Raw genomic sequence first — 23,467 nt, 5'->3', positions numbered from 1 at the left:
CTAAACAGTTAGGCTACATGCAGACAGCTTTTGTTGTAGCTTGTTCGTAACAATTGGCTATTAGCTTAATCAGTGAGCTGTGGTCGTGTAAAACATATCGGCAGTGGATTGGAGACTGTGAGCAAGCAGATGAAAATATCGCTTTTCTACATGTTTCTGCTTGTTCAACATGTGTTTTGATAAATTACTAAGGAGCATTGAGTCGTCATCAACTCAAGTAAAATGTTACCTTCACCTGATTCACTGTGTCCACCACGGCCTCTCTGCTGTGCTGTCCGCTGTGTGTGTGTGTGTGTGTGTGTGTGTGTGTGTGTGTGTGTGTGTGTGTGTGTGTTGACAGTTAGTTAGCAGCAGCAGCAGCTCGACATGTGGAAGGATGCAGACTTAACTAGTTAACTGTAGCATAGCTAACAGTAAAAGCTAATCCGGCCAACAGCTCATGTTATATCCAGTCATTAGGTGAGGAAATATGTACTGTCAGGCTGCAAATCAATAAAGTGAAGTCAAATTTTATTTCTTCATACACAAGGCAACACAAAGTGCTTTACATAAAATGACAATACAATTGCAACATAGTTCAGTCATTCAGTTATTTATTTGTCAGAAAATATTTGGCAATTAAAATATTTGCAGTGGAGCACCTTATATGTGGTATTATTTATTAATTACTTTTTTTTAACCTCCCACCTCACTGGTCAACTGCTGCCACAATTAAAGTGTAATTCTGTTTGATACCGCTCAGTTGTAAACTATATGTTTGTTGAAAATGACTTGTGGTATACTCTGAGGCAGCAGTAAGCCACCACTTCCCCTCAGGGCATCCAGCCTCCAGAAACTTTCAATGAGAATCAGCAACAGCCCCCTCCCTCTTATGTTTTTGCCTGTGTGAAGAGAAGTGCACCTGCAGTGCTTCAGGGATGTGATCTTTCAGCTTTATTGGACACACAAGTCCTATTTGATGTCTAACAACATGTTAGGTCTTTTGTTTCCTGGATACAAACCTGACGCAGGCTTGTGCTTGAGCGCATATCAGATAATGTGTTTGTTTTGTGTTTGAATACACACCTTCTGACAAGGTTTGTGTGTTCGGGGACACAATAAAAGATTTATGCAGCCCCAGAGCTCAATGTCTGATGGCATGTTTCAGAATGAGTGTCACAATGGGACACATTGCAGTGGAATTAAACTGGGAAGTCCTCTGCCAGTACAACCAAAAGAAACTGAGTTACAGCGTTTGATCAAACAATGCAGGAGTCAACAGAGACATTGAGGCATGATGGCAGCCTCTAACATGACATGTCGCATAAATTATACAAGCTCACTCATCACTGCAGCTCTCATGCTCTTCATTATCCTAAACACTCATTCACAGATCCACATGCTCTGTGGTGTCATTGTAGTTTTCAGTCTGCTGTTAGCTTGTTAATACACACAGCAACAGTCATCCACTATGGCAGGACACACAAGGCCACTTTGTTGTTTTCATTTGTACAATGAAGCTGTTAAGTTGACTGACAGTCTCCACTTTCTCTCCTGTGTCCCCTTTCCCTCCTCCTCTGTCCCTCTGCCAGCCGGTGGCAGAGCCCATCCCCATCTGCAGCTTCTGTTTGGGGACCAAGGAGCAGAATCGCGATAAGAAGCCGGAGGAGCTCATCTCCTGCGCCGACTGTGGCAATAGCGGTAAGTGTCGATTTGAGGAGAGCTGGAAAAGGACAAATTTTTGGACTATTTCAGCCATTTGAAACAGTTTAAATACTGAAAGAAGTTGAAGTGGAAGCCAATATAAAGTTGCAGTTAAAAAGGCAGTACTTAAAGAAGTTTTGTTTAAGTGTAAGCACTGATTGAAGTTGAAGTGAACTGAGCTTCTTTAAACTATCTTAGCACTGTGTATCTTAGCACAGTTTTGTGGCAGAAACAGTCACAGAGGAAGAGAAGCCAATCAACTGCTTGCAAAACATAGATTTGACTGGTTTAAATGTAGTCTGAAGTCTGTCATCTTAGCATAATTGTTTTTAGTGAAAAGGCATTTGCAGTGTAAAAAACACATATGCACATATATATATAACTGGAGCTATACAAAGACTGCTATGAAAGTAATTTGAGTAAGCTGCACACTTCGACTTTCTTTGGTGCTGCATCTTCAGCTGACATTTCAATTGCTTTCAACTCTTATTCTTCAACTGCTTTTAGCACTTACAAGTCAACTGACAGTTCAGTTGCTTATCTTATTGTTTAACTGAGTAAGTCTCAAGGCTTAACTTTCAAGTCTCAAGCAAGTCCCAAGTTACTACGGTGAGAATCAAGCAAGTCGAGTCACAAGTCAAGTCATATAAAAATTGTGATGATCTACCCCAGTTTCCACATTTGAATCAATTAAAAGTTGAGTTTTCTTTTCAATATCAATGACAAACTGTTGCAGCCTGCTAACACCTTATAAATCTTATTGATATTTGACATTTTGTGACAATCAATAACAAGCTTCCTAAATGAACAACTACAGAGAGTTGGGCTCTGAAATTATATATTGTAATATAGCCTTAGTAACAACGTAGGCATCAGTAACTATGTACGCAGGTGACACAGCTTTCCAACACAGAAGCATGAGAAATGGAGATCCATCATCCCCCCAATGTGCCAACAGACAATTTATTTCAGCGTCTGTCCATGGACTGTTGTTCTGTGTTGGCCTCCATACCGCTCTGCTAGTAGCAGCATGGATTCTGCTCAGCCACTCAGATGCACTTCGTCACTCTGCATTTGATGTCATCGTTGTGTGTTGCGCTGCAAGAGATGCAGAAGACACTTTGAAATCCAATTTGAGAGGCCAGCACATCTGGACTGAGACACATCTGTAGAAATCCTATCGGAGTCACATTTCAAACCATCTCCAAATGTGGTTTGGATCTGATTTACGAAATCATTTTGCTGTACAGACTTTCTAAAATCAATCTGGACACAATCTAGATATGCCAAAAAAAACTGATTTGGGCTGGCAGTCTGAACAAGGCCTGAATCGAGTCTCAAATCATGAATACAAAGTCAGCTCTTTGTCTTTTATCAATGTTAGTCAAGCAAGTCTCAAGTCCTCAAATTTACGACTCGAGTCTAGTCATGTGATTCAAGTCCCCCACCTCTGTTGATTACAGCTGACACTTCAGCTCATTTTCATTCAGTTTTTAATTCCTCTCGGTGCTGGCACTTCAACTGACTCTTCAACTCCTTTCAGCAGTTTCATTTCAACTGATACTCACACTTACATTAACCTCACACTTCAATCAGTGATTACACTTGAAACTGAAACTTCTTTCAGCACTTCCATTTTAGCTGCCATTTCATTTTTTCACTAATTACATTTCCACTTCAACTTCTCTCAGTATTTAAATAATTTCAAGTGGTTGAAATAGTCAGAAAATGTGGCCTTTTCTATTTCTTCTCAAATTGTTCTTTGTATGAGTTTTAGTTCATTATTTTGGTTATTTTTCTTTCTGCTTTTGGTCCAGGATACCATGCTTAAACCTGCAGTGTGGAACTTTTGTCTCCCCCCTCTGGCAGTGAGAGTAATGACTCAAACACTGTCAGCATGTGCTTATGACGTATACCCATCCCTCATCTCCCCTGTGCCCAGGAGTGCTCTGCTGCTGTAGCCTACTCCGTTGCCACTGTTGCTCCCCCCGAAAGCTCTGGCAAACCAGTCATTGCTAGCTGACATAAAACGCATCACTACCGATGCGCCAGCGCGGGAAAGTTGCCACAGACACCAGATTTAAAAACTCTGGTATACTGTGAAATACTGAGAGATTTACCTGGGGTAATCAGGCTTAATCAGCATTGTGGGAACTCATTCGGCAGGGGCTTGAATGTAACAAATGTTCATTTATATGTAAAAGTCCTGCTCTCCAGCTTTAAACAGATAGTTAAGTAAGATAAACACAATTATTGAACACACAGATACTGGTACTGGTCTATGTATTCAGAAAAATCAGAATATAATGATTATTTCCCTATAAAATCTTGTTTTCTCTACCAAGAGTCTGGCTAACTGGGAATCCACATAGGAAATGAGATGTGAGCGGTGCATAAGTGCTTTCAATCCACATCGACTCAGACCTGTGTTCAGCGTCTCTGTCCACAGAAGCAGCCGTCTGTCAGCTGCAGCTCCTGGGGAGCTGAGAGGACAGCGGCCATCCAAACTGCCTTCACCAGGCTGACTGACAGCAGAAATTTACTGAACCAAAATAGCGTTCATGTTGGCTCCACGGGAAGAAATTGACAGTGTTTGTATTTATTGATCCATTGATTTTATTTCCCCACCCACTGTAGCGAGTGAGGGGAATGTGCCTGTAGTGAAACAGGCAAGCTCACAGACAGTCCGGGAGTCCTGATCAAGCAACGTAGATACGGTTAATAAGTTCAAAACACATATACAGCGGGATATTTGTGTGATTTAAACAGCTGTCTGTGCAGATTACACTTCACTAAACGTGACATAGAAACAGACTCGAAGTGTAAAAAAATATGTGGGGGTCTCTAGGAGATGTGCGCTCACTCGTGCATGTCTTGGAGTCAGTGTGGATTGATACATTTAGTAAAATGGATGCGTATCTGTTTTAGGAGGTGCGTGACGAACATCAAAAATGCTTCTAAAACATTTTCTATGAGAATTTTGCCATAAGACCAGACACTGTTTAGTGAATGCAGAGGAGAGATTGTGTTCCTTTTCTTCCCTCAGTGGGTTTCTGTCCCAGACAAGGCTGTCTTGCTTGCTGCTCTTCAGACATAGCCAAAACAGAGCTCTCTGAGATTATCAATTATCTTTGAACACTCTCTTTGCAACCAGGTTTGATTCAGTGAGGGTTTTCAATTCCAAAAGGAGCTTTTTTTTTTTTTTTTTTAATCCTTCTTTAATGATGCAAGTGGGTCACGGCTGTCAGTCACCAGCCACAAAAATAAAGAGTGTGATGATGACGCACTTGTTTGTGTATGCGTGTCTACCTACCTGCAGGCCACCCGTCCTGTCTCAAGTTCTCCCCAGAGCTCACAGCGCGAGTCAAGGCGCTGTGGTGGCAGTGCATCGATTGCAAGACTTGCAGCAGCTGTCAGGATCAAGGAAAGAATGCGGTGAGTGGATGAGCGAATATGGCGGACTGGCAGCTGAACAGTGCCTGTGAACGCGCTCTTCTCTGCTTAAGTGCCAGATAGAGATGCTGATAGACATATCTGTGGTCCTGGGATCGAGCTATTTTAGTCAGCCTCGGCATGTTTTCCCTGTTTTCTTTTACTTGTCAAGCGAGGAATCATTGTTATTCAAATGTTTGTAGTGAGGTTGATAGAAAATGCAGAAAATACTGCTAAGATGCACACTGATAAAAATACATTCATGAGGATTGAGAATAAAATAAGGAACAAATAAGTTGTTCAATCCAATTGTAGTGGATTTTTTCAAAGTATGCTTTAAGTAACAAATTCATAGTGAATAAATTAGAACAGCCAAATATTTAAATACATTTTTATTTAGTTAGGAGGGGGAAATATCAGTAAAATGTGTGAATTAGACTCAGAGTTTTTATCAGTTCTCCAATAAATGTCTCAAAGTGCATTATATGTATAAACTTATGTTCATGATTTACAGTGTATCATTGTTTAATCATGTTACTGAGAATATGTCTTGTCTGAAACCCATGTAAAGCCTTTGGTAATCATCAATACGTGTGTGTGTGTCTGTGCTTTACAGGACAACATGTTGTTCTGTGACTCGTGTGACCGGGGCTTCCACATGGAGTGCTGTGATCCTCCCCTCATGCGAATGCCAAAAGGTAAATAAACAGAACTGCTCCTTTAACTCATAACCTGCCTCTTTATTACCTATTTACAGCCCCTCATAAATTCAACTTGTGTCTGTTCTACCTCTGTAAGACTTTGCTAGGCTCACGTTTCTGCTCTGTTTAACCATTACAGCCACACTGATAGTTGGACAAATGATTAAACCATCTCTTGAGTTGTTGCCTCCAACTCTAACAAAGCACTTAATGCTTCAACAATAAGTGCTAATAAATTAGATAAGTCCCAGAGCATTTCAGTATCTGCACTGAAGCCTGTCTTGTCTAACTTCAGTGTATGTGAAGCTGTGTGCTTTCTCATTTTCTCCCAGGCATGTGGATTTGTCAAATCTGCCAACCCAGGAAAAAGGGAAAGAAGCTTTTACACGAAAAGGCAGCACAAATCAAACGGCGCTACAACGCACCGCTGGGACGGCCGAAGAATAGGTAAAGAAATGCTTTCAGCCAAGGACGCCTTCTTCACTGTCAGCCCAGTAGAGAGTCGCAGTACAGTGTCATGTATCAGAGTGCAGACAAGCTAATAGTTACAACGCCTCATAACCCCAGAATAAGTTTACAGATTTTTACACTGCCATTTCTCTGTGTGTGTGTAGTTATTATATAGATATAATGTATGTATTTACGGATGTATATGTGTATATGTACCTACTGGGCATATGCGTTCCCAGACATAATGCTCTCTTGCCCCCTGACAAAGTTTTAACCAGACCCCTGACTTCCTCTGCAGGCCAGGGCGGCCCTTCAAGAAGCTTGGTGGGCGCGGTCGGCGGAAGCGCTCGGCCTCAGCCAACTCATCCTCCAGCTCCTCCTGTGAAGGTTACCCCGGCGACGACAGGCTGCTTTTCTCAATGCGAGATGACGACGACATGTCACAGGGAAGCCTGCGCTTCAACAACAAGACCAAGGGGTTAATCGACGCCCTCACAAAGTTCTTCACACCGTCGCCTGAGGGCCGCAAGGCACGGCAGGAAGTGGTGGACTACTCACAGCAGTGCCGCATCAGAAAGAAAGCCAGTCGCAAAGGAGATGGAGATGACAGGGGGGGTAAGGAGTAGCAGTGTTTTTCTGCTTGCACACACAGCACCATGTAGTCAATGCAGATTGAATTTTAGTCTGTACATAAACACCTCAGCTTCAAACAGGAGTCGATGTCAAGATTATACGTATTGTATTATGACAAAAAGGTACAAGATTTATATAACATTACTATTATTATAAACATACTTTACTGTATCCTCATGCAGCTCTTACAACCAAACTTGATGAAAGGTTGTCAACTACATACTTGGCAAACATAGATACTGCCAGCTGTTGTTGTAAGAATAGACAGCATATCAGTGTTCTTTGTCCCGTTTTTAAAATGATCCAGCCCTGATATTCCTTATTTGGAAATTGCAGACCAAGTGTAAAAATGGTGTGGAATTGATTTGTCATTTTCAGCCTGAGAAAATAGTTGCTTATGCATCAGAAGAAATAGCTTTGTAATTCGAAGTGGCCACCTGCAGTTCTATTTCCACTGAACTGTCTGAGGCCAAAAACACACACGCAGAGTGTGAAGTACTGCACAGCAGAGGAGAAAACAGAGCAGACAAAGCACTCCCCTTCAAGTTTCATTTGCACCGATGTGTGTTTTGACCCACTTTGAAAATTTTGTTCTACAATGGATAAGTGATATTTCAGAATCAGGTTACCGTTACGATCATGTAGAAATAAGCAACAGTAGCTATACTAGCAGGGTTATAAATGTGCATCTGTGGTGCTATAGCTAAAAAATATCCATATATCATGTTTTCCTGGTGTATTCTGAAAATACGTCAGGCACAGTAGTAGGTGGTACGTTCACCCTCACTGATTAACATTAATAGTGACGTCTGTGTTTGAAGGCCAACTCTGAGCTAGTTCCAATTGGACTGGTAAAATCCGAGCAGAGCGGGAATCTTGGTTTGCAATTGGGAATCCATATATCACAGAGGACATCCCCCTAGCTTCATGTCAGTCTGTCACCTCAGCATCAATCTTGGCACCCTGTCTAGCAAGCCTCTCACTAGTTTTGTATAAATTTCGACTCTGTGTTTCTATCCTCAGACAATCAGGAAGGCAGCGACTGGCGTGATGAAGACGACAAACTGCCGGGGCACGAGAACCTGACGGAAAAAGACATCGAACTGTTCAGACACATCCAGGAGCTGGCACTACAGGTACACAGATGGAGTGCCAAAATATAAAATGCAGGTGGGATAGGTTTTTCAGAGATGAAACAATGAGAAGGAGATGCTAAAGCTGAAAATAGGCCAAAAAATATATACTGAGGCAGCAGCCAGGAGTCACTGATATGTAAACTCTGAGTGAGCAGAGTGAGGCTTGATTTTCAATGGCGATAAAAATGTAGCAGTCATCAGCAGCCACGTTGTAAAAGACAAAGTTGTAGGATGTAGGCATGTTTGTGGATGTAGAAGTCAATTAGCTGTGAGAGACCATTGTGTTTCAGCACTGAAAGAAATTAATTTTCCATGGAACTGCCAGATTCAGCATGTATATTAAAATCACCCATTAATAACGATGCAGGGTGATGAATATGAGGATGAAAGGTTTGTTTTTAAATGACCAGTAGATGCAAATAACATGGGGTGATTGTAGAACAGCAGCTTCACTAAAATGTAATTGATGTGTAGTGTTAAAATTGCTTGACTGTCACATTATACTTGTGATAGATGGCAAACTCTACTCCATGTTTAGAAGGGCAGGGCTGGTCAGTTTAACTATACCAAGGAGGAACGATATAGTTGAGTGTTTTGGGCCTCTGCCATGTCTCAGTTAAGTACATAAAGTCAGTGTTGGTGTTAAGAGAAAGTGAACAGTGTGTGTGGCCAGTGAAAGAATGCATTTTGACAGTTCCACTTGAAGCTCTTTAGTCATGTTAGCAGGTAGCCAGGTCCCTGACAATTCAAGAGTTATTAGAACGTGTAACTTTTGGTCACTAACTCTATCAATTAGTTTTCCCATACTAGTGATATGTTTTTGGGTATGTGTGTGTGGACACTGAGTGTTACCTGCCACGCTGGAGTGTAAGGCTCTAGGCCAGTAATCCCTGGTGTGTAATCTGTCTGCTGCCCTCTGATCTACTAATCCCTCCAATAGTAAACCTGGACTTGACCTTCTGTGTTTTCCTCTCCTTATCTTCTTTCATCACTCTTGCTCGCCCAAACAGAAAGTCGGGGTGACAGGTCCACCAGACCCTCAGATGCGCTGTCCATCAGTCATCGAATTTGGCAAGTTTGAAATCCAGACATGGTACTCCTCTCCCTACCCACAGGAGTACAGCAGGTAAGCAAATGCACCATAATGAAACATATAGCACAGTATAATGTACTTAGCTCACATTTCTGCATGCACACTTGGAAATTACCACCAACATAATGGTGCTTAATTGTAATGTCGTTTACAGTAGCACCTACTTTGGCAAGTAAGCAGCCATAGCCAGATACGGGTTTTCTAAGGGTGTCTATTACATTTATTCTATTATGTAACATTTTGTACTACTATTCTAACCAAATCTACTTTCCTTAGATATTTCAGAACTGTAAAAGATAACAATTATTAGAAAAACAAAAGATTTTTGACACATTCACAAAAAATATCTATCAACCCTAAAACTTAATGTTGCTCAGTGAGAAACCACATAGCATTATTTGCCTGAATTTGACTCTTTGTGAAAATCTGCATTTATTTGCCCTAAACAGTTGATGTACCAGTTGTACAGACTTGGAAGATCAGCCTCTGGCAGATCTCAGAACTCACCAGTAACTCCTGTTTTTGTTATTTTCCATACAGTCATTTTCTTCTTGTCTCTGTATGTTTATGAAGTAGATTTATAAAGGGGCAAGCAGGAATTTTTCAACTCATGCAGACTAATCTATGTGTCAGTTCAAGCTGCTCCAGGCAAATTCACATTTAATCGTGCTCATTCGCGTGTGTCTATCAACTTTGGATGCAGTTGTACCGCCTCTAGAATTCACCTTGTATTCTGTTTGAGCAGACCTTAATAGTCATCACTAATCGTTTAAATCTTTCTAGACAGGCATTATGAGTGTTTACAGCTCTTCCTCACTCTTCCGTCTTTGATCATACTCCACCTTTTATTTCCTTTTCAGACTACCCAAGCTCTACCTGTGTGAGTTTTGCCTGCGCTACATGAAGAGTCGCAGCATCCTCTACCAGCACATGAAGAAGTGCAACTGGTTCCACCCACCTGCCAATGAGATCTACAGGAAGGATGAGGTCTCTGTATTTGAGGTAAGGAACTACCCAGAAAGATGGCCAGAACGATGGTGATGGAGTTGAAAGAATGAATGAACTGAAAGACCAGAGGGATGATAAAATGGTGTGAGTGAGTGATGAGGGATGATGCTGTGATGGAGAGAGACAGGCTTGTGCTTAACCCGCAAATCACAGCGCAATATATTACCAAAGGCATTTTCTTCCTCTCCTCTTTTTTCTGGCCTGAAAATTGCACCAAGTGTTCAAGTTATTATCCTGGTAATCACCTCAAGCTACACAGACTACTCCCAGTATTGACACAGTACAAACCATTTAATACTTTGTTACTGTCCCTGATCAATTTCCTAATGGTGATTAATTGTTAATTGATTAATCACTAACATCCCCGCTATAGTGGAATCTCCTTTTAGGTTTTTGCACCAGGGAATGGCAATGGTGTTATTAGAAAAATACATAATTACCAATCTACAGTTAAGCTGCTCTTCTGGGTCTAGTACTGCAGTGTTTTGAGTAGATTGTTGTCTGCAGGCCATGGCCACTGCAGCTCCTGTTTCCCAGCTCTGCAGTCCATCCTCACTCAGAGGAGAGCAGAGATAACTGGCGAGCTGCCAACCTGAGCCTCCCTCCTTTTTCTTTCTCTTTACAGCTCTTTGTTTCTCTCCTCCACCCCTCTTTATCTGCTAGGGTCTCCAGAGACTTGGCTGAGATCATTGCTTGACACTAACTTCTACTCCATTCACCTTTGTTCTGTTCCACAGCTCTCTAACAGCAGCTGAAATACATACTTCCACACAATAGTGTTCCTGGAACTGAACAGTCATCATTTCGGAAATTTGCTATCATTTTGTTGCACTGATGTATGCTTTCCCTCTACTCCTTCCAAAAGGTTGATGGAAATGTGAGCACAATCTACTGTCAGAACCTGTGTCTGCTGGCCAAGCTGTTCTTGGACCACAAGACCCTCTACTATGATGTGGAGCCCTTCCTTTTCTACGTCCTGACCCAGAATGACAGCAAAGGTTGCCACCTCGTCGGCTACTTCTCCAAGGTACATTCAGTCTGAATTCTGAAGATGTCTCAAGTCCACACCACCACTGTGACTTCATTTTTAAGGAATGCATACCAGTGATTGTTGTAGTTCGATAAATTTTAAGTTCCCTGCATTTGCTCAGTGTATTATCAGATCTTGCTGAAACAACTACCTGAAATGTAGAGAAAAATGTATTCAAATTATTAAATTAAAATGCATTGGCAGTAGCCCACATGGTGAATTCCTACAAACATACAAATGCTTGATTTTGTGTCCCAGATGAACACCGGGTGCTGCAAGCACTGTTGCCCTTCTGGTGTTTGCATTTGCAGGTGCTCCCATTAACATGCCACCTTGCTGCCAAAACACAGCAGTTAGTAAGCGGATGCAGCACTATCAACACCCGGCTGTACGCCCACACAGGCCTGCTCCATTATGCAGCTCCGTTATTTCTCCGTTTTTTTCTAATGGTGGAATGTGTGTCTGTGTCTTTTCCCCCTTCTTCAGGAGAAGCACTGTCAACAGAAATACAACGTATCATGCATCATGATTCTTCCACAGTATCAGCGCAAGGGCTACGGACGCTTTCTCATCGACTTCAGTAAGAACCTCAGCTTTAAACAAACACATACACGCAGTGACAGCAGCAAAAACTGAGAACTACTATGTGTCTGTTGATGCTTCCTCCTTTGGCTAGAAACTGTAACTAAATTAATACATTTATAAATTTAAAAATTACTGTGGTGTGAATTTGTAGTTTTTTGCTGAAGGTGTCTGTAATTGGTGTATTTTTCCCTCACTGCAGGCTATCTGTTGTCCAAGCGTGAGGGCCAACCCGGATCACCAGAGAAGCCTCTGTCAGACCTAGGCCGACTGTCCTACATGGCCTACTGGCGCAGCGAGGTGCTGGAGTGTCTCCATGAGGTCCGCGATCAGCAGATCACCATACGACAACTCAGCAAACTGACTGGGATCTGCCCGCAGGACATCACCACAACCCTGCACAGCCTCAACATGCTGGAGCAGCGAGGAGACAGGTCAGAGGACAGGACCTGCATACACACAGACACGCTTAATTATCTAGTCTCATATCAAATGGGTCAAATATGCACTCAAATGGATCCCACTGTTTGTTCCACATAGTTGGAAGTTCCTCATAGATTCTCACCTAACCCAACTCATCTAACCCAACTGTAGCCACACCAAACTGTTACCTAACTGCAACCATTTGCAACTTTAAAGGGGACCTTTATGCTCATTTCCAGCTCTATATTTTTATTTTTGGACTCAACTAGAGTAGTTTTGCATGATTCAGTGTTCAAAAAATTCCTTATTCCTTGTTATACTTGCCCTTTATGCACCTTAGGTATAGCCTGTCTCCTTACAGCTCCTGTCTTTTTAAGGCCCCCCCTCCCGATGAGCCCACTCTGTTCTGATTGGCCAGCTTTCTGGAAGCCTGCCAAGGGGCAGCCGTATCAGTCGTGTTAAGTTACCACTGATGCAAACCCAACATTTCCTGCTTTATTGCTTCAATTTAATTAAAATTAAAATTAAAAGCTTTTAAATGACTAAATATAGGGATACTTTCATTGTGAAGGATTTACAGGTAGTGAAATGTGTTCCTCATGAAGTTAGCAGAGCTTGGTTAGCAGCGCTAAAAACTGGTCAACACAACAACATATGCAGATATTTGGAGTTATTTGTTCAGCGGATCAGTTAGAAATAATGCAGGGAGGAAATAGTACAAGTAAAAACAGCCATAGTGAGAAGTTTGATGAAGAGATGCAGACGACTAGCACACCTCCAACAGGTAAACCACTTATTTTACTTTGTAGTGCTGTGTAATGGAGTCATGGCTCGGTGTGACTACCCCCAAAACAATGGAGAAATGCCATAATGTTAGCAGAGCAGAGCAGTGAATTTGCGCACTGTGCGTGGAGAAGAAGACCACATAAAGAAATCTGTCAGAAGCCGACATCAGCTTGGGCTGAAAGTAGAGAAAACGTTGGAAACTGAGTGTTCAAAGCAGTCTGAAGCCGGTGATTTTTTGCATGCAGGAATTATTTCTACATACGTTTATTTTTTTGACACGTTGCCCACTTTTAACATGAACATTTGACATTGTAACGTTATATATATGACTGAAAATGAGGAAAAGCATGATAGGTCCCCTTTAACCTAAACATACTTTTAAACTAAGCTTACACATCTAAACATGTTTAATCTTATCATTAAAACAAATATTCCAGTTTGGCAGGCTAGTGACAATGATTCTACCATAAGCCTGACAGGGCCCATAATGGTGCATCAGTGGCTAGCTCTTTTCCTCCTTTTCTGATTTTCTAATAAAAATATTTTCATCATTATTTTCCCTGCATTAATACACCATATAGCATAGCACATGAAACTACTAAGCTACTATGACCAGTAGCCATGCAAACCCTGTATGTAAACATAGCCAGTGAAAAGCTTCTAAAGTAGACTTGTGTTGGATTATAATAGTCCCTATAATGTCACATAAAGCCTGACCATCAGTCTTGGTTTAGTGTCCTACTGCTGACTTCTCAATTTTTTAAGAAGTCAGCCTTTTAACTAATGAAAGATCTTTAATTAATGCACATGTTCTTGTTAAGCTTTTTGAAGCAGAGATTATTTATTTATATTATTTATTCTATTTGAAACACTTTTTCTGAATGAAATTCTTTGTTACAGTGAAATACTGGTTTTTGGTTTTTGCTGGAATTTTTCATCTAAAGCAGTCATAACATCTCGAGATGAGGTGGCCTGGTGTTCACATAACACTGACATGCTACCATGTCTGCCTAATATTAAGCCAAATTTCTGCAAAGTATTGAAAGGGAAGCATAATGGGCAATTGTCTAATTGTAAATAAGCTCTGTTTCAGTTTACACCAGTGAGTAATGCACTGTCTGACTGTATTGACCTAAGGTTTTTGGCTCGCAATATAGAAAAGATAACAGTTGCAAGATGTCACTAACTGGTGGCCTTAGGAATCTCCAAAACACTCAAATGCATACATAAATAATAAAATAGACAAAAAGACATAAATACACCATCATAATGCTGTTGTTTCCTTTTGTCAGGCTGGTCCTGGTGCGAAGGGAGAAACTGGTGTCTAGCCACATGGCTCGTCTCAAGGCCCGGCCACGGCAGCTGGAAGTCGACCCAGAGTGTCTCCGCTGGACTCCTGTAATTGTAACAAACACTGTGGTCTCTGATGCTGATGGAGATGATGACGAGGATGAGGATGAGGACGAACCAGGGGAAGACAACCGCAAGGAGGTAAATATGTTGAAATTGTATTTACGATATAGTGGAGGTGATGGACTGGATTGGTCTCAAAGTTGCCATTCATTCTTATTGAATAATTATTGATTATACTTTGTAAATAGATCAAGCCAAGTCACAAGGTCCCACCAATGTCCTGGCACATGCGCCAAGGAAAGAAGAGGGAGGAGGAGGAAGATGACGATGATGAAGAAGAGGAAGATGAGAGAAAGTGCTTCCTGGGGTTTCCCATGAACCAAAGCTCTCCAACATCCCCTCCTGTCCGCTGTCCACCACCTGTCCCAGAACCACCACGACCACCTCCCCCAACAAATGGAGAACGCAGACCACGGGGGCGCCCACCCAAAAACTGGCCTTGGGGTAAGGTGAAGGACAGCCAGCGGGTGGGACGGCCACCTAAGATCCGCCCAGCAGAGGACGAGGACGATGAAGATGAAGAGAGGGCAGAGGGAGGGAAAACAACAGGCTCTGCCAGCAGCCCACCCTCCCTTTTCTCCCTGGATAGACAAGCAGAGTCCACAGCCTTTCATACACTGGACATGGCCAGGCACCCCTCCATAACCCCCACTCGAAGAGGGCGCCCCCCCAGGAAAAAGAGAGGCCCCAAGCCAAGACGAACGGAAGGTCCTGGAGAGGGGCTGGCACAGTTTCCTATGGTTTCCAGGCTGAATGATTCTCCTCCTCTCAGGAAGAGCTGCTTCAGTGAAAGCAGTGAAGAAGAGGATGATGAAGATGAAGAAGATGACGAAGAGAGGAGAGCATGCTCTCCCCCCATCCTCACCAAGCCTGCCATGGGGCTCAAATGCAAGGTAAGAAACTAAAAGTGTTCAAATTTACTAAAACTGACATAATGTTAAATTTAGATTGTTGTCCTTATCCTTAAGATAAAAATTACTGGAGCAAAATATAAATGAGCATTTACTTTACATGGCAGCACACCTAATTTCCCATCCTGTTTTACCTAGAAGCCCTTGAGGAAACGTCGCTTTCGCCAGCGCAGCCACCCTCACAGCAGCGTGGTGACAGAGACCATTTCTGAGACCACAGAGGTTTTGGACGAACCCTTTGTAGACTCGGACTCTGAGAGGCCCATGCCCAGGCTGGAGGAGGAGACGCCACTAGGCCACCCTCTGCGCCGCTACCCTCCTGCCCGCTCAGCTCTGAGGTTGTCAGACCCAGCACCGAAGAGGGGCCGGCACTCCAACATCACAGATTCAGAGGAAGACGGTGAGTAAACAGGATGACAAACTGATGATGAAACACACAATTTAGTGAGTACTACTTGTATATACCCAGGTATGTAAGTAGCTTTATGTAACACTTTCTTATCCTTGTGCCTCTTCTCAGAGCTAACTCCTGTGCTGAAGCCTGTGGCTGCACTGCCAGCAGCTCCCTCAGAGACCCTAGCCGTCGACCCTGAGGTCCCAGTCAAGAAGAAGAAAGGCTGGCCCAAGGGAAAGAGTCGTAAACCACTGCACTGGAAGAAACGAGGACCTGGAAGACCACCTGGCAGTGGGCCCAACCAGCGAGCAGCCGCAGATAGCCAGGCCCAGAGTGGGGATCCTCCGCCCCCCAAAATTAAGATGAAGCCTGGGCGCAAGCCTCGAAGCTGGTACCTGCAGCGGGCCCAAGAGGAGGCAGATAGGCAGGAGCAGGAAAGACAAAGGCTGTTGGAGCAACATTTGGACAAAGATCCTCAGCTGCTCTCAGCAGATGACCGTAACAGCAAACGAGTCTGCAAAACCAACACTGACAACAAACAAAAAGACTCTGATGAAGAAGACGACTATCTCCCTAAGCCTGTAGAGCAGAAGGTCCCCAAGAGGCGAGGGAGACCGCCCAAGAACCCTGCCCTCCGCCAGCCACCCCAGCCTGCACCCAAACCACCTCCCACCTCTGAGCCAGAGGAGGAAGAGGAAGAGGATGAGGAGGAGGAGACTGAAAGAACCTGGGAGGAGGACAAACCCAGCCGTCCACCGTCCCGTCCCCTGCTGTCCCCTTCTTCCTCCTCTTCCACCTCAGGGCCCCGGGCCCCACAGTCCCGGCCTCAGGACACAGATATGGGTGACAGGGAAGAAGACGATGACGATGAGGAGAGGGAGGAAGAGGAATGCGGTAGCTTGGGCAGCGGTGGTGGTAGTATCAGCAGACGAGCAGCAGCAACACCAGGTTCAGGAAGCAGGCGCAGTGAGGACCACGATGCAGATGATGAAGGTGACGGACACTTAGAGGAAAAGAGCAACAACAGTAAGAAAAGAAAAAGTCAGGAGTCTGAAGATGAGGATGATGATGAAGATGAGGAGGAGGAGCCTGCCTCCCGTGCAAGCTCTCCTCCAGTCAAAGAAGAACCCCAAGGCGGAGAAGCTTTTTTAGACATGGAGAACAGCGTGGCCCGGGACTATGTCAGCAAGCAGGAGGAGGAAGAAGAGGAGGAGGAGGAGGCTGAGGAGGAGGTGCAGGAGGCAAAGTGTCGACCCTCCTCAGCTGACTCACAGCAGGAAGAGAGGCGGCGCAGGGAGCAGGAGGAGTCTGCTGCAGCAGCTGCGGCAGTGGAAACAGTAACGGCCATGTCTGTTCCCTCTGAACCTATGGAGCTTCAGCCTCTGCACCCGGAGGACAAGGATGTCACGCTGTTAATGGAACCCCAGCACACACACTCACACTCCCACCCTCACCAGCACTCTGACTTCAAAGAGGAGCTGGGCCACCATCACCCACACCATCCCCATCACCACTCCAATGAGCTGGACCTGGAGACTGTGCAGGCTGTCCAGTCCCTGACACAGGGAGAGGCCCAGGACGAAGAGACTGAACCTCACCCACACCATGGGGCTTACCAGGACTGTGAGGAGACCCTAGCTGCCTGTCGGACCCTGCAGAGTTACAGCCACACGGGGGAGACAGAAGAGGAGGCCCTGGCCTTAGTGGAGGAGTGTGGGGCCTCCCAACACAGCAGCCCCCTCCCTAATCCCCCAATGCCCCCCCTGCCCAGTCAGTCTGTACGATCAGTGAACAGCCCAGGTTTGCCCTCGGGCATCATGGACACAACACCGGCAGGGCAGAGGGGAGGGACACCTGGCCCCACTGGAGCAGGGGGAAGTGGTGGAGGTGCTGGAGGTGGGTACACCCAGATCACCCCAGAGCATCCCAGTTCTCTGTCAGCACCCTCCCAGCAGAACATGGAGACATCTCCGATGATGGACGTGCCGTCTGTGTCAGACCACTCGCAGCAGGTGGTGGACAGTGGCTTCAGTGACCTGGGCAGCATAGAGAGCACTACAGAGAACTACGACAACCCCAGCAGCTATGATTCCACCATGGGTGGAGGGGGCAATGGAACAGGGAATGGGGGGAATGGAGGGGGAATGTCAGCTGCTGTAGTGGCAGGAGCGTCCACAGCTTCCTCATCATCAGCCTCCTCTTCCTCCAGCTCGGCCACCCCATCCTCCTCCTCCCAGTCCAACAGCTGCTCCTTCGTGCCAGCCCCCAGCCTCACATCTTCCACAGGAACCGGAGGATCCCAGCTAGGGATGGGCAGCTGTAGCCTCATCCAGCAAACAGGACCGGGGCCCAACAGTGGACCAGGTGCCAGTAATGTAGGCAGTGCTGTGCCACAACCCCCACCACCCCCACCACCGTCCAACACTCCCAGCTGTGGTATCAAGTCTCCCCAGAGCTGTGGTGTGATTGAGAGGCCTCCTAGCACCAATCAGCAGCAGCAGCAGTCCCAAAAAAAGGTTCCACAGCAGCCTCCTCAACAGCAGCAGGCCCCCAACTCCCAGCCTCCACCCTCAGCTCCACCACCTCCACCGCAGCAACAGCAGCAGCCCCTTTCTCAGTGTAGCATGGGCAATGGCTTCGCCTCCACACCCATGATCATGGAGATCCCCGAGAGTGGAGGCGGCGGAGGGGGCCGCACCCTGTATGAGCGCATGGGTCAGGACTTTGGCACAGGGGGCTACCCCCAGCCCTCCGCAACCTTCAGCCTGGCCAAACTCCAGCAGCTCACCAACACCATCATGGACCCCCATGCCATGCCCTACTCTCACTCAGCCTCCGTCACCTCCTATGCCACCAGTGTTTCCCTCTCCAACCCTGGGCTGGCCCCTTCACCCCACACTCCCCTCCCTCAGGGCCAGCCCACTATGACCCCTCCTCCCAACCTTAGCTCTGGCTCCATGAACCTAGGCTCCCTGCAGCTGCAATGCAACATGCCCACCACTAACATTGGTCTGGGTCCCCCACCGCACACGCAGCGACTGCAGGGCCAGATGGCTACAGTCAAAGGCCATATTTCCATCCGGTCCAAAGCCACTCAGCAGTTGGCTCCAGCCCCACACCAGCAGCAGCTCTATGGCCGCAGCTCAGGGGCCGTGGCCATGCAGGGCACACCTCGCACCTTGGCTGTGCAGCGTGGTATGATGCCAAACCTCATGCCAACGCCGGCACCATACAATTCCATGAACATGACACCGCTCAATGCCATGTCAGCTGGCTACCGAATGCCCCAACCCATGATGAACAGTGGTTACCACGGCAATCCCCCTTACATGAATCAGCCAGCTCAGTACCCCATGCAGATGCAGATGGGCATGATGGGAGGGCAGGGTTACCCGCAGCAGCCTATGCAGCCCAATCACCATGGCAACATGATGTACACTGGTCCCTCCCATCACAGCTATGCTGGTGTACCAAAACAGTCACCTTACATGAGCAGATGAGCAGCAGGGAACTAAAAAAGGAGACATGGTGCCAGAGATGATACTCGCTGTACTCTAAATGTCCATTACTCCTATTCACACTCTCCAGTGCCGCAGCAGGCACCAGGGAGAGGTGGTGATTGGAGGCAGAGCGGGTCTTTGGGTTTCCTGTTTTTCTATGTTGTCATTTTGTCCCTTTTTGTTTTTGGGCTCATGTCCCTTCCCCGCTGGGAGCAAGTCGGGAAAGATTCGGGGTTGGGGTGTGTACACGGACCTCGGCCATCCCGTGCAGCTTCAGGCCAGGCCTACACAGTCCTCTGTAGACAAGCCCAAAAGTCTCCTCTTCCTCTTGATGTGCAGGAGGAGAGTGGGGGAGGACAAGGATAACGAGGAAGATACACAGAGAAAGACAATACAGGAGTACCTTGCTTTGTCAGACTGTGAATGAAAAAACAGTGGTTAACTGATTATATTCAACCATGCACACAATCTTTTAATTGATATAGGAAGCCTTACCTTGAAAAAAAGAGACAATGAAACATTGTAGGCGGACTCTCATTTTGTTTTGTTAAACTTAATGTTGAACCTTATTTTTGTTGTTGCTGTTTTTGTTGATTGTTTTGAAATACTCGTGTGCAGTCCGACCTCTTATATGCTTTGGTCTTTATATGTGTGGCATTCTGAAATGGTGATAACACCCTCTTGCTCTCTCAGAAATACCCCAACATCAGACAGCTTTTCACCTAATTCCAGAAAAGCATAGGAGCGGGGCCTCCAGTATTCAAGGTGTTGAGCCGTTTCCAGAATCTCTGTCTTCCCAGATGGACGGTGTCAAACCAAAAACACAGCAAAGACACAGTGGAGACGAGCGTGTTACTGTCTTATATGTCCATGAATAAAATGAGTAGCATTATTTTCCAGTTTGCCACCACTCTGAAACGTTTGGATGTAAATATTCTGGTACTTCCCAATATCCAGCAGCACACACACACACACACACACACACACACACACACACACACACACACACACACACACACACACACACACACACACACACACACACACACACACTGGCTAGCTGTCGCCAACTGGTGGCTAGCTCAGGAAAGTACAACATTCAGCTGTTCTTGTCCACACTCCACTGACAGTGTACAATGTCAGCCTTTTTTAGCAGTTTAGGATACAAATGGTGGGATTGCCATTTAACTGCTTTAAGGAAAGTCGGATAACTATTAGCTGACTCCTCCTTAAGTGTTAATGACCCAAAGAGGTCGAGGAGTCTGCTTTTGAATGGTGTATTTTGTTAAAACTGTATATTTTTTCTTTTCTGCAAAATTCTGCACTCACACTGGCTAGAAATACGGCAGTAGACAGTTAGCCTTTATAAAAGGTGTGCCTAAATGCCTGATCTAGTGCATGGTTTGGCCCTCACATAGAGGCACACTCGTATAGAAGCAGGGTTGGAGGTGAGGAAGTGTTTGAGGTCCTGTTGGTCATGGCGTTCAAATGGCAGAGGTGAAACAGTTGACCCGGTTGCTCCATGTACCAGTATTCAAAGTCAAAAGAGGAGTTTTCATTTTCTTACAGACCTGACATTGCATACTTTATTTGTGTGTGTTGTTCTGTTCTGTACTTATTTTTTTGTTTGTTTCTTTCTGAATTTTATCAGACTGGGCAGCTTTCTTTTATGACACAAGCTGACTCTTTTTGGACTTTAGAAAACCTATTGTAGAGAAAATGTTTTTTCTATAATATAAAAGGAAATTCTGACATTGATATTGGTACTGTCATTTTTTTCACTTCTGTTTCAGGAAAAAAAACAATACATATTTTTTAGCTCGCCTCTTGGGTAATAATTACTAAGAAATTCAAAATTTAAAAAAATTACCACTCACTTTTAGTGACTTTAAGATGCCTTTAACCTCTCCATTCCATCTCATCTCTAGAGTTTTTCTATCTTTGTGTAGTATATTAATGCTATTTTAAACAAAAGGACTACAAATATCTAAAGGTCACTTGGCATTCTTTTCTTTTTTTTTTACTTGTGTGTGTATAGGATGACTTCCTTACATTTAAGAGGCATGTAAAAATGAGCTCAGTATATTTCTGTCTGTTTATATCGCTTCCCTTTTTGTATCCTTTGTAATTGTACATGTTGCGTTGTATGCTAAGAGAGAGCGCAAAATAAAGAGAGGAGTGACAGCTGGGCACACAGTGAAGGTTGATTTGCGCTCAGCGGCCTCAACTCTCTACTCTGTCCCTGTATGTATTTCCATTTATTCGTTTGTTTTTGTTTTTTTTTTCTTAGCAAGTACTTTCAAAGAACTCTGTACATTTTAACATAAAATGAAAATAAATTATGTTGAGCCATTCATGTTTCACTTGAGCTTTTTAAAGTTGCATCTGATTCAGTTCTACATTTAAATTGTTGTAGTTATCAACTCAGTCCACTCCCTCAAGATTTACTGTAAAGGGACATTTATTGTTCAAGACTGTGCACATTTACCCACCTGAAAGAGCCTTCTTCCATTATCTTATTGGAAAACTCATTTTTACACACATAAATCAGTTTACTAGTCACGGGGAGTCTAAGAAATTATGTCATGATGATGTCATCAGGGTTATCTCTCCTTGGGCTTGGAGAATACAGATTTATTACAGAAAGCCTGTCTGCAACCTGGAAATCGGGAATTCAAAAGACAGTTAAGGAAGGACTCAAGAAAATATGCTACTGGTTACATTATGGGAAATGTAGGATCTGTATTTTTTGGAGCTTCATCCATGCTAGGCACTCAAAATCATATCTTGGCTTCTGCCATTTTGATGTTGAATCCCGTTTCTTAGAATCTGTCTCTTGTGAGTCCCTAAACTTTATGAAAGTGCAATTCTAAATCACTGTAAAACCTCTTTGATATTTTAATTGTCAACTAGTCTTATTATACTCCAAATATTTCACATAATGGTCAGTACAAAATGCCAATGTTCCAACCTAAGTTCAGGACTAATTGCAACAACATAGCCTAAAAGAGAAGATAAATAATGCCAGTGGGTGCGAATGCATAGTCCAAATCACCATACACACTTCAAAAGCATTAAACTACACTGGACAATTCAGGCTCCTTCACTAACAGTGAGGATGTCTCATACCTGAGCTGCTGTATTGATGAAAAGCTTTCTCTGGGTGACACTCATTCCGATGTGTAGTAAGTAGATCAGGGGATAACCAACCGTTTTATTTTGAGGAAGTCTTTTCCACAAGGCTTAATACCACTATGAATGAATTGATTGAGTTTTACTCCATATTCACCACACATTGATATTGAACTTTCAGGCATCACATGCAGTCACTACATGTCACTGCAGTACATGAGCAAGTCATGTCAAAATCTGTCAAAATCATCTTCAACAAAATCCAAATCTGCAGACTTTACCACCTTCCGTTTTGCTGGATTGTGAATGAAAGGGACTTGTTTCAGTGTAATATCTCAAACTCCCACAAGAGTCACATTTATCTAACCTACGCAATGTGAAACCCAGTCATCCATTCACTGATGTCAGTACAGTTGGTGAACACCTCTTAATTGAACCACTATACTGAATCCTCTAAACATTTCACCTAAAATACATTGTGAAAACAAAAAAAGAACATCATATGATCGCTCAGTCACTGACCCTGACTCCCAGTCTCATGTTTCCATCTTGTATAATTTAACTTGCTGTAAAAGGGAAAAATGCTGACTGGGTGAGTGCATTTAAAAGTGACCTCTTTGTGTCACATCAGCAATATGCATATTAACAACCTGTGCTGATAAGTAGCACTACAATCAGCTTCACTACACTGTATTGTGCATAGCATTTTCAGACTTACAACCAGTCACCAGAGTGCACCGTGAAACTCTATGATCATACCAGACGGATACGTCTATTAACTGTCTGATGTCTCTTGCCTTTTTCTGTTCCACTAACATTCACTGTAAGGGTTTAACCGGATGACACTGAGGGTAAGATTTCTCCTGACTTCATTGTTTACATATGTGTTGAAACTTTGTCTTAAGGGTGTGGACTGCACTTGAAAAGGTTACTCCCAGACCTTAGAGACTCTGAGACAAGTTATTCATTGTGCACCTAGTTTACATAACCTGCTTGTGAGTGAAATAGGCCTCTACTGGTTAATGGTTTTGCAGTTTTTTAATCACTTTTTTTTTTTTTAAGAATAGAAGGCCTACATGTATTTTGCATCTTTGTATTGTGCTTTTGTTTTTGGTCCAAATAACATTTGGTCATTTTTACACAACAGTTACTAAAGTGGT

At 44.1% G+C, this 23,467-nt stretch overlaps 1 protein-coding gene across 4 annotated transcripts in view; it reads left to right on the top strand.

Moving 5' to 3' along the window:
* Positions 1-21,527, top strand: part of kat6a (K(lysine) acetyltransferase 6A) — a 35,261-nt gene extending 13,734 nt beyond the window's left edge. For 3 of the 4 annotated variants that reach the window (XM_067602923.1, XM_067602936.1, XM_067602931.1), the window contains exons 3-17: positions 1,572-1,680; positions 5,003-5,118; positions 5,732-5,813; positions 6,149-6,263; positions 6,565-6,881; positions 7,923-8,035; positions 9,046-9,161; positions 9,989-10,130; positions 11,002-11,163; positions 11,653-11,746; positions 11,951-12,182; positions 14,250-14,448; positions 14,559-15,263; positions 15,420-15,681; positions 15,802-21,527. In XM_067602923.1, coding sequence (XP_067459024.1) covers positions 1,572-1,680; positions 5,003-5,118; positions 5,732-5,813; positions 6,149-6,263; positions 6,565-6,881; positions 7,923-8,035; positions 9,046-9,161; positions 9,989-10,130; positions 11,002-11,163; positions 11,653-11,746; positions 11,951-12,182; positions 14,250-14,448; positions 14,559-15,263; positions 15,420-15,681; positions 15,802-19,175 — 6,138 coding nt within the window. In that variant the 3' untranslated portion in view covers positions 19,176-21,527. The remainder of the gene's footprint in view (positions 1-1,571; positions 1,681-5,002; positions 5,119-5,731; positions 5,814-6,148; positions 6,264-6,564; positions 6,882-7,922; positions 8,036-9,045; positions 9,162-9,988; positions 10,131-11,001; positions 11,164-11,652; positions 11,747-11,950; positions 12,183-14,249; positions 14,449-14,558; positions 15,264-15,419; positions 15,682-15,801) is intronic. The other variant, XM_067602945.1, reaches the window with a different exon arrangement.
* Positions 21,528-23,467: the final 1,940 nt, after the last annotated feature.

Source organism: Thunnus thynnus, chromosome 2 (genome assembly GCF_963924715.1).
Source record: "Thunnus thynnus chromosome 2, fThuThy2.1, whole genome shotgun sequence".
Taxonomy (NCBI): domain Eukaryota; kingdom Metazoa; phylum Chordata; class Actinopteri; order Scombriformes; family Scombridae; genus Thunnus; species Thunnus thynnus.
This window is presented reverse-complemented; position numbering and strand designations above follow the sequence as displayed.